A 13,528-nucleotide genomic window follows, 5' to 3' on the forward strand; every position below is an offset into this window, starting at 1 on the left:
AAGGAAGCTAAAATTTGGTATCTCAGGAATGGGTTACTTAAGAAATACACACTGTGGAACAAAAAGAGGTTGGGTCAAGGATAACAAGATGATGAGCAATCATGAGTTGCATATAAAAATGAGATATCAGTATGAAACTAATAATATCAATATGGGGTGGTTTGCTTATGCAGAGAGAAAGAATAATCTGCAAAAAAAATGAGTGAATGGGTTGAGAGACAGTAGAATAATTAGAAGTGGCTTGGTAAGACTTGATTAGCCGCAGTGACACAGTGTTTAGAGCAGGGGTCCCCAGCCTTTTGGACCTCATGGACCACCAAGTTCATAATTTAAATCCCACGGACTACTAATATGAATCCAGCATGCTGCTTGCTGAAGCGCCTGGACTCCCAGTGACAGGATGGGGTCCTTCAGGCACTCTCCCTCCTCTCTCTTTCTCTCTCTCTCTCTTTCCCCCATCTCTCCCCTCTCTCTCTCACTCTTTCTCTCTTATTCTCTCTCTCTCTCCCTCTCTATCTCTCTCCCAGTCATTCTCTCATCTCTCTCTCCCCCTTTCTCCCTCATTCTTTCTCTCTCTCTCTCTCCCCTTCTCTCTTTCTCTCTCTCTTTCCCCCATCTCTCCCCCCTCTCTCTCACTCTTTCTCTCTTATTCTCTCTCCCTCTCTCACTCTTTCTCTCTTCTCTCTCTCTTTCTCTCTCTCATTCTCTCTCTCTCTCCCTCTCTTCTCTCTCTCTCTCTTTCCCCATCTCTCCTCTCTCTCTCACTCTTTCTCTCTTATTCTCTCTCTCCTCTCTCTCTCTTTCTCTCTTCTCTCTCTCCTTTCTCCCTCATTCTTTCTCTCTCCCTCTCTTTCTCTCTCTCTTTCCCCATCTCTCCCTCTCTCACTCTTTCTCTCTTCTCTCTCTCTCTCCCTCTCTGTCTCCCACTCATTCTCTCATCTCTCTCCCCTTTCTCCCTCATTCTTTCTCTCTCTCTCTCCCCCTCTCTCTTTCTCCCACTCTCTCATTCTCTCTCTCCCCATTCTCTCATTCTGATTCTCTCTCTCTGATTCTCTTTCATTCTGTCTCTCTCTCTTTCGCTCTCTGATTCTCTCATTTTCTTTCTCTCTGACTCATTCTCTCTCAATCTGATTCTCTCTCTCTCACTTTCTGGTTCTCTCTGATTCTCTCTCTCTCTCTCTCTCTCATTCTCTTTCTCATTCTCTCTCTTTCATTCTGTCTCTTTTTCTCTATTTTATTTTGTGCAGCATCAGCATTCCGCCTCAGTATATTTGTGCCAGCCAGTAGAGCAAAGTAGCCCTTGTCTCCTGCTGCTTGGGACTCGGAGCGGTAAACAGTGTCTGGTCAGGGGAGCAGCTGCATTTTGCTCTCCATTGCGGACACCAGATCGCCCCCCTGCAAGCTCTCATCTCCCAAGGAGCCCGATCAAAGTTTTCCACATTGCTTCAGCGAGCGCTCCTTGAGAGATGAGAGCTTGCAGGGGGCCGATCTGGTGTCTGCAATAGAGAGCAAAATCTGGCTGCTCCCTGGACCAGTCACCATTTACCGCTCCGAATCCCAAGCGGCAGGAGATGAAAGCTGCTTTGCGCCACCGGCTGGGCAAATATACTAAGGCAGAACACTGATGCTGCGCAAGTGCAAGTAGTGCTTCGCTCCCACAGCTTCCAGCCATCACAATCGCTGTTTTGGCCTGCTTGCAACCACAGCTCCTCCACCAGGGTGCACCAGCAAAAATATGAAGATTTCTCCACGGACCACCAAAATTTTCTTGCGAACCACCAGTTGGTGACCACTGGGTTAGCGTGAAGTACTGCAGGCTATGTCTGCTGACTGCTAGCTGCCTGCAATTTGGCAGTTCAAATCTCACCAGGTTCAATGTTGACTAAATCTTCCATCCTTCCAAGGTGGGTAAAATGAGGACCCAGATTGCTGGGGACAATATGCTGACAGTTTACAAACTGCTTAGAGACGGTTGTAAAGCACTGTGCAACCATATATAAGTCTAAGTGCTATTGCTATTGCCATTGCTATTAGACTCCTGAAAAGAGAAAGGAAAGAAGATTCTAGAAAACAAAGATAGTACATGAATCAGTATGATCTCATGGTGGAAATAAGGATAATATGCACGGATGTATATTTTATTTAAATCATTTTATATTAATCCCAACTAAAAGATCTCAAAGTAATTTAAAATTTGTAAAGGAGGTTCCCAAGGATAGAAAAAAAAGAGCTACAATGAATCCTTATTTCCATTAAATGTAGTTCTATTTTCATGTCTCAGGTTTTTTGTTTTTGGCATGGTACTTCTTGTTTTCTGTATTTTGTACAATGTTGTTTACTCAAAACGGTATAATGTGATGGTTATGTATGTGTGAATGTAAATATTATTTATAAAGAAATCCAGGTTTTGCCAATTTATTCACTGAGGAACACAAAATACAGGAAAAAGAGTTTATCTTTTATCATGCCAAGTTACAAGAGGAAGATAGAGGGAAATTATGTATTGTGTAATATCAAACACATATTAACTGTGATTACTTTTGGCAAGAAGTTTAGAAAATATAGTTGCGTGGGAAGGCTAGCCATCTCTAACACACAGCATTGCTATACTAACCTTGAATATCTCCCATCCATTGAATATGTAGAAACAAAAGGACTGAAAACGCACCCTACAAATTTAGACCAACAATTACTGAACACACACATGTCGTTCATTTCCAAGCTTCACTATTATCAATATAAAACACTGCAATAAGCTCAGATCTCTCATGCCAAGGTTTGTCAACAGTTGTCTCAATCCTGAGAAACATCTTTGGTGGAAAAACCCTTCTCAGTGAAAATGGGCACAGGCTGGCCTGTTGAGAAAAAACAACAACAACAACCCATAGTTTAAAATGCAACTTGATAATACTAAGCTTCCTCTTGTTTTATCTAGGGGAAGGGGAGAGTGATAGAATTGCTATATATGGATTTTGCATCCTGCTATCTGGTTTCTTTACCTAGAATCATAGCTGTACCCCTTCTGTGCTCTCAAATGGCTGGAGTTATGGGCAGGCAGATTCAAAGAGATGATACCAACCTGATCAATTATTCATTGTTGAGCCAAAATGAGAGGCACCTGGGCACTGTCATAGCGGTTATTTTGCATGGGATTTGTTTTCTCGCCCGTACGGATATTAAACATGGGTAAAGTAGAGAGGGGACGGGGCACATCCCGAGTACCAGCCATCTGCCTCAGTTCCTCTGTATTGTCATGGATTGTGTGATGATGCACCATTTGGATGCTGCAGGAGAAGAAATAAATGGAACAGAACTAAATCAAAACAAATAACTGTACGATGGTTATTAACCAGCAAGAAAGAAAGAAAAGTTGAAAAATAAGTTGACTTTGTATATAAATATACAAATAGAATGAAGACTATTGCTAACATAGTGTAAGCCGCCCTGAGTCTTCGGAGAAGAGCGGGATATAAATGTAAAGAAAAAAGAAAAAGTTTTCAAATTAACCAGGACACCCAAAACTATACGAGCCATGCACAGAAAGACATGCTTCTTTCTTAGGAGTTAAAACTAACATAAAATGTAGAATTATAGAGCCCCACACAAATCTGAGGAGTATAGTTGCTGACGTTAAAAAAAAGACCAGTGGGAAAAGAAGACCACGCGGAAGAAAAGCTATTCCCTACTCAAATAAGTTCAATTGCTCTTAATTATTCTTTGTCTAGTTTTGTATGCCTAGAAATCTTAGGTTGTTTTAGTATAACAGGCAGTCCTCGATTTAGTACTACAATGGAGCCCAAAATTTATGTTGCTAAGCGAGATAGTTGTTAAGTGAGTTTTGCCACATTTTATGACCTTTCTTCTCGTGGTTATGTGAATCGCTGCAATCGTTAAGTTAATAACATGTTAACTTTGTTAAGTGAATCCGTCTTTCCCCCATTGACGTTGCTTGTCAGAAGATTACAAATGATGATCACTTGACCCCAGGACATTGCAACCATCATAAATATGAGTCAATCGCCAAATGTCTGAATTTTTATCACATGACCATGGGGATGCTGCAATGGTCATAAGTGTGAAAAACAGTTATAAGCAGTGGTGGGATTCTGCCGGTTCTAGGCGGTTCGGCCGAACCATTTGTTAAATTGCCGGTTCGCCCTGCTCCTTGCCCCTCCCCTCTCCAGCATTACTTACTGGTGTCGGGTGGGCAGGGAGGTGCATGGATCCGGTGGGCAGCGGGCACAAGCTGCTGCCCACCCGATTCATGCACCTCGCTACCCACCCAATCCAAGCACCACGTGGCCACCGACCGAAGCCTGCCTGCATCCAAGCCTCTTGCTAGTTAGCCGATTCAAGTTCCTCGCTGGCCACGTGGCCAGTGAGGCGCTTTAATCATTGGCTAGAGAGACACTTGGATGCAGGCAGGCTTCTGTCGGCAGCTGTGTGGCGCTTGGATCGGGGGGGCAGCGAGGTGCATGGATCGGTGGGCAGCGGCCACAAGCCGCTGCCCACAGATTCATGCACTTCCCTGCCCACCCAACACCGGTAAATAATGGTGGGGAGGGGAGGGGCAAGGGGCAGGGCAAACCGGCTTCTAAGGAGAAAAAGATGGAGAGAAAGAGAGATGAAGGATAGAAGGGGAGAAAGATGAAGAAGAGAAAAGGGGGGAGAAAGATGGAGAGAAAGAGAGGGAGGGAGAAAGCGAAATTAAAGCGAAATTAAGGAGAGGTTTCCCTGACAAACCTAAAAAACCTCTTGGAGAGGGGAGGGGGGGTAAAAGGGAACTGTGGACCACTAACACTCTTCTTTATCGATTCTTTGTTTTCTTTCCTAGGATATAGCTTCTTTTCCAAGGGGGGACGCCTGTCAGGCCTGGAAACCATATTAGACCTTAGGGTTCCAGACGCTGCCACATTTTCCCCCTGAGTGGAGGAAGGGGGGCCAGGGGTATGGTACCATTCTTCAAGCGGTCAGGGTCGGATGGTGTTCAACCATCCATGGTTGAACGTGGGACCATGTGACCATCAAAGGGGTCGGGGGGGTGGGACTCTTGGGGTTTGTATAACTGGGAAAAGAATCCGGAAATTCAGTTTTGGAATTTCACTCATCGTGTGCCAGTTTCCTCATGCTAGTAAAGAACTCTGGAAAACAATGGCTTCTGAGTTTTTTTTATGCAGAAGAGGTTTTTCTGGAACCTTGACAGATTGAGAGAAAGAGGGGGGAGAAAGATGAAGGAGAGAAAGAGAGGGAGGGAGAAAGAGATTAAGGAGAGAAAGAGAGAAAGGAGGAGAAAGAGATGGAGAGAAAGAGGGAGGGAGAATGGATTTGTTCTGGTAATTGGTTTAACAAGCATGGCACTGAAAAAGTGACTTATGACCGTTTTTTCACACTTAAGAACATTGCAGCAAACAGTCATTAGGGCAAAGAAACTATGTCACATGACCGCCTGGACATGCCCACCTGATCACATGAAGCACCGCAGTTGTGACATGAGTGACATGGTTATTAAAAATGCTGCAAAGGCATAAATGATGACTGGTCATAAGTGTGAGGACAGGTCAAAAGTGCGAGAACCTGTCAGAAATCACTTTTTTCAGTCCTCTGGGTAGTCCCTATGTGCATAGGGACTACCCAGACGGCTGAAAAAAGTGATTCTCACACTTTTGACCAGTCCTCACACTTATGACCGGTCATCATTTATGCCTGTTGCAGCATTTTGTGCATAAGGACTACTCAGAGGGCTAAAAAAGTTATTTTTGACCTGCCCTCACACTTTTGACTGGTCCTCACACCTACAACTGTCCTCACATTTTACATTTTGCGCCCTATCTTGTAACCGTGGTGAAGAGAAGCAGTTGTGAAATGAGTGACATGGTTGTTAAAAATGCTGCAATGGGCATAAATGTGAGGATGGTCATAAGTGCGATGACCAATCAAAAATGACTTTTTTAGCCCTCTGACTAGTTTCTATGCCCATAGCCATGGCCACCCGGTCACATGAGTAGCTACGCTCGCCCACCCAGTCACATGACCACCAAGCCACACCCCAAAATAAGTCACACCCACAGAACTGGTTGTTAAAAAATTTTGAATCCCACCACTGGTTATAAGTCAGTGCCATTGTAACTTTGGACGGTCACTAAACGAATGGTTGCAAGTTGTGGACTAAATGTAATTTCAGAAAATAATTGCTTTTACTGCTGGTCATTATATCCTGTTTTTACTACTCAGGAGTAGGGCAATTAAAAGTGTTTTGGGATGCTGTGTAAAACTGGCAATACAAAAGAACATGTTCAATCATTTTTACCTGTCCTGAGTCACAAAGGCATACTCATAAAGAGTAATGCTATCTTTTTGTATTTTCCAGGTAGGAGTACTGTAGGTAAGGTATTGCATCGGACTAAGACAGAAGCCTTTCTCTGGTGGAGAGTATCAAGGTGTGTGAGATACATGGCTGGTGCCAGGATGCATCTCTGACTTTCCATCATGGGAAGCTGAACATTACGCATGCGCGTAATGGCGGTGGTGTTTTATTCCTCGTGAAGACGGCGGCTGCTGTTTCCCAGCCGAGATGCCGTTCAGACGCCCGCCGGGCTGCACAGACTTCGGCCCCAGGTGGGTCATCATGCCGGCAGCCGAGAGCGAGGTCTTTGGACCTCGGTGGTCTCTCGGCTGCTGAGTTTGGGACCGGAGTCTGGGGAGAGCAACGGATGGCGGCGGCCATTTTAGGGCTGGGATTACCGCCCCGGACTGGCTTTTGCGATCCCCGGCCGTGAGCAAACGCTGGCGGCAGTGTGGTGGGCCGTTCGGGCCGGAGTTTTAGAGGGCCTGAAGATCGGCTGTTTCTCTCCCTCCCAGCTGACTTTTTGGGTAGGTCTAGCTTCGGTCGTGATTTCCACCAGCGACAGGATTTCTGAACCGCGTTTCTTGCCAACGGAGGGACAGCGGATGGCGGTGGCCATCTTGGGGTGGGGCAGTCGCCCCGGACGGGCCTTAGTTCAATCCCCTGGCCGCTTACAAGGTTGGCGGCAGTGTGGTGGGCCGCTCAGGCCGGAATTTTGGAGGGCCCGAAGATCGGCCGTTTCTCCCCCCCCAGCTGACTTTTTGGTCAGGCCTGGCCTTCGCGGAAATGTTCCTCAGCGGCATGATTTTGTGCCGCATTTTCCACCAGCGGCTCATTAGCGGAGCGTCCTCGACTTCTATCTGCGGCATGCTGGAACATGAATTTAACATGGATCCAGCGCTATTAATGGCGGCCTCTGGAACGGCGGTGACTTTGGCGGCATTTGCGGTACTGGCGGTACTGGAGCGTGCGATATTCCATCAGACCACTGAGCTGCAGGAGCCTTTTTCCAGGATGGACTAGGGCCGGGTTTTGAAGGGCCACTATTCCATCTTAGTGGTCGGCAACCGAGGAGGATGTTATTGTACCAACTGTTAGGGGGGGGCACTAGATTTGGCCGGACCCCTGGACCCCTTGGCAGTCTCCTGGATCATCTGGACTTGGCCGGTTTTGGGCTCATCTGGACTTGGGCGGAACAGTCAACTCGGTTGGTCCAGAAGCTGTTTAACATCTATGCCGGCTTGGGATGTACACTTTTGCTGTCGTAAACTGTTATTCTTTCATGAGATACTCATCCACCGATCTATTACGACTGCGAGGTTCCCCCGCCTCGCAGGAATGGCCCTCAAGGTTATTGAGAGCTTACCTTAACGAAGGGTCTTGGGACCCAGAGAGGTGGCATGCGGCCAAGAAGGGTTTTTGGGGTTTTTTAAATAGGTTTTTAAAGAGGGGTCTTTTAAGGGGAGGGAGGGATACGACGGGTGGGGGGAATAACCCGTCGGGGAGGGATTTAGCCCCCATGCCTGTTCGCGGCATTATACTATCTGGTCCGAAGGCAGAGGGGGATGGGTTCGTTCCAGGAGTAGAGAATTGTGCAATCTGTACGGTAGGTGGGAGAGGCAGATATGGCGGAAGCGGGGGGCCATATCAAGTGTTGGGAACACGTGCTCGCTGTCTCAAAGCGATCACGTGCTCCGGCCCCTCAGGCTTTACCCGCTCCCCGGGCGGCCATGGTCCTCAGAGCCTGGGTCTCCGGTTGATGTTATGTAATGCCCGGTCCGTGGTCAATAAGGCCCCCCTGATTGGTGATCTTATCCAGGGGGAAGCCGCGGACCTTATGGGCATTATGGAGACCTGGTTGGGTCCGGAGGGGGGGGTTCCCCTCGTGGAGTTATGCCCGCCAGGTTTCCGAGCATTTCATCAACCGGGAGCCCAAGGTAGGGGTGGGGGGGTAGCGGTTGTTATTAGAGAAAGTCTAGAGCCGAGGGAGGCCACTGTACCTCAGATTGCCGGTTGTGAATCCCTCTTTGTGAAGTGGGGCCATCGGAATCAGCTGGGCTTGTTGATCACGTACCTGGCTCCTTGCTGCGTGACTACAGCCCTACCCGAGTTGTTGGAGGTGCTCGCCGGGGTGGCGGTTGAGACCCCCAGACTTATAGTCATGGGGGACTTTAACCTGCCATCGACGGGCTTGTCATCGACAACGGCTCGGGAGTTCCAGGCTTCCATGACGGCCTTGGACCTGATTCAAGTAATTGATGGCCCCACGCACACAGGGGGTGGCACACTGGACTTAATTTATATCTCTGGTCAGTGGCTAAATGATCTGGAATTAGATAAGTTAGAAACAGAACCGGTGTCATGGTCAGATCATTTTCTCCTTCGCCTAGATTTTCGGACCGCTATCCACCACTGCAGGGAGACGGAGCCAATGTGTTGGTTCCGTCCCAGGCGCCTGATGGACCCGGAGAGGTTCCTGATGGAGCTTGGGCCGTTTCCTGAGGACCTGGCACACGGCACGGCTGAAGAGCTAGTTGCGGCCTGGGAACGGGCCGCGGCTGGAGCTTTGGACCGTGTCGTGCCCTTGCGGCCTCTGACCCGGCGTAGATCTCGACCGGCCCCTTGGTTCTCCGAGGGGCTGAGGGAGATGAAACGCCGGAGAAGACGCCTAGAGAGTGTCTGGAGGTCCAGCCGCTCCGAAGCTGACCGAACACTAGTTAGATCCTATTCTAGGACCTACCTGGTGGCAATGAGGGAGGCGAGGCATTCCTATGCTTCCACCCTCATTGCGTCGGCAGATAACCGCCCGGCCGCCCTGTTTCGGGTGGCCCGCTCTCTCCTGCATCAGGAGGTGCGGGATGACCCGCTGCAGGGCCGTCCCGAGGAGTTTAGTGGTTATCTATACGACAAAATCGTTCAGCTCCGGGACGGCTTGGACCGAAATTGGGATGATCCAGGTGAGAGGGCAGAGCCGCGTCTTGTGGATGTTGTTTGGGATGAGTTTGATCCTGTGACTCTCGAGGACATGGACAGGTTGCTGGGGAGGCTGCACACTACAACATGTTTACTGGACCCATGCCCTTCCTGGTTGGTGCTGGCCTCCCGGGAAGTGACACGAGGCTGGCTCCAGGGGATTACCAATGCTTCTTTGCTGGAGGGAGTTTTCCCCGCCGCCTTGAAGGAGGCGGTGGTGAGACCTCTCCTCAAGAAGCCTTCCCTGGACCCAGCTATTTTAGGTAATTACCGTCCGGTCTCCAACCTTCGCTTTATTGCGAAGGTTGTAGAGAGTGCTGTGGCACGGCAGCTACCCCAGTACCTGGATGAAGCTGTCTATCTAGACCCGTTCCAGTCCGGCTTCCGACCCGGATACAGCACGGAGACAGCTTTGGTCGCGTTGGTGGATGATCTCTGGAGGGCCAGAGACAGGGGTTATTCCTCTGCCCTGGTCCTATTAGATCTCTCAGCGGCTTTCGATACCATCGACCATGGTATCCTGCTGCACCGGTTGGGGGGGTTGGGAGTGGGAGGCACCGTTTATCGGTGGTTCTCCTCCTACCTCTCTGACCGGTCGCAGACGGTGTTGACAGGGGGGCAGAGGTCGACCCCGAGACGCCTCACTTGTGGGGTGCCGCAGGGGTCGATTCTCTCGCCCCTCCTGTTCAACATCTATATGAAGCCGTTGGGTGAGATCATCAGTGGCTTCGAGGTGAGATATCAGCTGTACGCTGATGATACTCAGCTGTACTTTTCCACCCCGGGCCACCCCAACGAAGCTGTCGAAGTGCTGTCCCGGTGCTTGGAAGCTGTACGGGTCTGGATGGGGAGGAACAGGCTCAAGCTCAATCCCTCCAAGACGGAGTGGCTGTGGATGCCGGCACCCCGATACAGTCAGCTGCAGCTGCAGCTGACTGTTGGGGGTGAGTTACTGGCCCCAAAGGAGGGAGTGCGCAACTTGGGTGTTCTCCTGGATGCACGGCTGTCGCTTGAAGACCATTTGGTGGCCGTCTCCAGGAGAGCCTTTCACCAGGTCCGCCTGGTTCGCCAGTTGTGCCCCTTCCTTGATCGGGATGCCCTATGCACAGTCACTCATGCTCTTGTTACCTCTCACCTGGATTATTGCAATGCTCTCTACATGGGGCTCCCCTTGAGATGCACTCGGAGGCTTCAGTTGGTCCAGAATGCAGCTGCGCTGGTGATAGAGGGAGTCTCACGCAGCTCCCATGTGACACCCCTCCTGCGCAGACTGCACTGGCTTCCTGTTGCCTTTCGGGTGCATTTCAAGGTTTTGGTTACCACCTTTAAAGCGCTCCATGGCTTGGGACCTGGGTACTTACGGGACCGCCTGCTGCTACCTCATGCTTCCCACCGACCCGTACGCTCGCACAGAAAGGGACTTCTCAGGGTGCCGTCCGCCAGACAATGTCGGCTGGCGGCCCCCAGGGGAAGATCCTTCTCTGTGGGGGGCCCTACTCTTTGGAACGAACTTCCCCCTGGTTTACGTCAAATACCTGACCTTCGGACTTTTCGCCACGAACTGAAAACATACCTGTTTGTTCGTGTGGGGCTTTCTTAAATTGTTTAGTTTAAAATTTTAAAACTTCTTTTTAGTTTTAACTGGTTTTTTTTTTTTTAGATTTTTTAACTATTTTAATTTCGGCCACACTGTGTAATAAGTTTTTTAATTTATTTTAACTGTATATTGTCTCTTTTTACCTTGGCTGTACACCGCCCTGAGTTCTTCGGGAGAAGGGCGGTTTATAAATCTAATAAAATAAAATAAAATAAAAAAATAAATAATAAACAGTACTATCCACATTTGATGGCTGCATATATATATTGTCTTCCACAGGTATAATAAAAGAATAGCATCTTAAGTGGGTCCCTTAAATCAGGCCAACTTGTAGAGCTGAATTGAGTCCAAGAGTAGCTTTATAAACTATGTAATTGTATTTGGAAATTTTTAGGTTCTTGACTCTTTTAAAGTTTGCCCCCCACCCCCACCCCAAAGTTGATAGTGATCATTTTCTACTTACTCTATGCTTGCGAGGTCCTTGGTGCTCTCTGAAGTTAGTTGTTTTCTCACAGATGTTTCATTACCCAATTAGGTGACATCATCAGTACTAGTAAGAAGTGTGGTTTGTTCTCAGTTTATATTCTAATAGTTTTCTTTGTCTGTGTTGGTGGGGACAGTCTTGGAGTTTCTTTGGTTGGGCAGTTTACTGTCAGCTTGTTTGGCAGTTCCTTGATTGGGGTATTGTTTAGTTCTTGATTGTTGGTCTAATGTTAATCTTGGAGTTAATCTATGCTCATCTGGGTCTGATTGTTAGTTTGATCTGGGGTTGCTAAGTCTTTTGCTTTACTTAGAATGTTTTGAAGAGCTTGAGTTGGCTTGTGTGCTATGCTGATTCCATGTAGTTGTAGTAGCCTGTTGGTGGCTTCTGAAATGTTCTTAAGTGTGGCAGTGTTATTCTTTTTATGGTTTAGAATCACATGGAATCAGCGTAGCACACAAGCCAACTAAAGCCTTCAAAATATTCTAAATAAATCAAAAGACCTGGCAGTCTCAGAAGACAAAACAGGACTCATCTACAACATATAGTGTAACGACTGCAAAAGCCATTACCTTTGGCAAACAAGCAGAAGATTGGCAGAGCGCATCCATGAAAACAAACCAGCAGTCAGAAGACATGTTAAAACTCTTTAACTTCACAACATATGGACAGACTTAACATAGTTTCAGTTGGGAAGCTGTGACATCCTAGACCAAGCCAAGTCCAAAAACACTAGGGAATTTCTAGAAACCTGGCACTCCAACAAATTAGCCTCAGTACACACAGAGACATAAACAAAATCTATACTATGAAAAAAGACAACCAACAAACCAAAAAACGAGTAAAAAGGCCAAGATATCTCCCCATTAGCAATCAGCACCCAGGTGAGCACAGATTAACTCCAAGATTAACATTAGACTAACAATCAATGACTAAACAATACTCCAATCAAGGAACTGCCAAACAAACTGACAGTAAATTGCCCAACCAAAGGATCTCCTAGACCACGGGTGTCAAACTGGTGGCCCGAGGGCCGAATGCATCATGTGCAGGACACGCCCACCCCAGTTCCGCAAAGGGAAAAAAACATGTGTGGCAACGTGATGCCACAAATTTGATGCTCATGTCCTAGACAATCCCCACCAATACTGACAAGGCAAACTTGGAATATAAACTGAGAACAAACCCCACTTCTTACTAGCACTGATGATATGACCTAGTTTGGGTTCTGAAACAACCAAGTTCAGAGAACACCAAGGACCCCTCAACCACTGAATAAGTGGGAAATGATCACAATCATGATTTAAGGGGGGTGTCAAACTTTAAAAGAATCATAGTCCCTGCTACACATTTAGAGAGTAAGCTATATATCCATTTAATGTCAGGGCTGTTGGAACCAGGTTTCTTGCAACAAGATGACATCAAATGTAGTTATAAAGCTTATGAAAGTAGTATCTCTGCATTTGGACAACCAGTTAGTCACATTCCAACTAATCCGAGTGACTTTGTTCTGTTGCCTTTCAGGTCAGTCCTCTATATGGCCCTGAAAGTGAGCCTCATAACCACCTTTCTGATATGATATATTCTGTTTGGGGCACAGAAACCTTGTAGTTGCATCCCTTGAGATTCAAAGTTACCTCTCTTCTGAATCATATATAAGCAGCTTTTGAATGTTAAGTGGTCCCTTCTTCATATTTTCTTGACTAGTAGCTTTGTCCAATCCTGACAATGATAATGGGTTTATACAAACTTGATTAGGAGGGACTAAGCCATTAACAGCTTTTTCTTTTATTAAAAAGAAAAACTTTTAAACCCATGATCTAGGGAGGGAATTAGCAGCTTTCCTCCAAATAGGTGAGATTATGATTCATCATTATCCAGCAACTTAGTTTGTGTATCAGAACCCTTATCTAGATTTGTATTGGAGGTGCAAGCAATTCTGCCTTTGGAGAGTACATTACTCCAGAGGCTGGATCACGATGTAGATGTAAAACCACTAGAATAGTTTTCCTCTCTTGGAGTTGCCTTAAGCGGTTAGGGTAGGGAATTATCTCTTGTCTGAGCTGTTCTCACTTAAGTCCAGCCAAGGGATAAGAGATGTCAATGGTGAGGTTTGTTGGTTTAAAATATGGAG

General features: G+C 47.3%; 1 protein-coding gene across 1 annotated transcript in view; it reads right to left on the reverse strand.

Annotated features, from left to right (window-relative positions):
- Positions 1 to 2,124: 2,124 nt before the first annotated feature.
- The window catches only part of SGCA (sarcoglycan alpha), a 59,042-nt gene continuing 47,638 nt past the window's right edge, over positions 2,125 to 13,528 (reverse strand). Inside the window, exons 9-10 of the mRNA XM_058183368.1 lie at positions 3,080 to 3,284; positions 2,125 to 2,855 (exon numbers count right to left, since the gene is read on the reverse strand). Coding sequence (XP_058039351.1) covers positions 3,092 to 3,284 — 193 coding nt within the window. The 3' untranslated portion in view covers positions 2,125 to 2,855; positions 3,080 to 3,091. The remainder of the gene's footprint in view (positions 2,856 to 3,079; positions 3,285 to 13,528) is intronic.

Source organism: Ahaetulla prasina, chromosome 4, assembly GCF_028640845.1.
Source record: "Ahaetulla prasina isolate Xishuangbanna chromosome 4, ASM2864084v1, whole genome shotgun sequence".
NCBI lineage: Eukaryota > Metazoa > Chordata > Lepidosauria > Squamata > Colubridae > Ahaetulla > Ahaetulla prasina.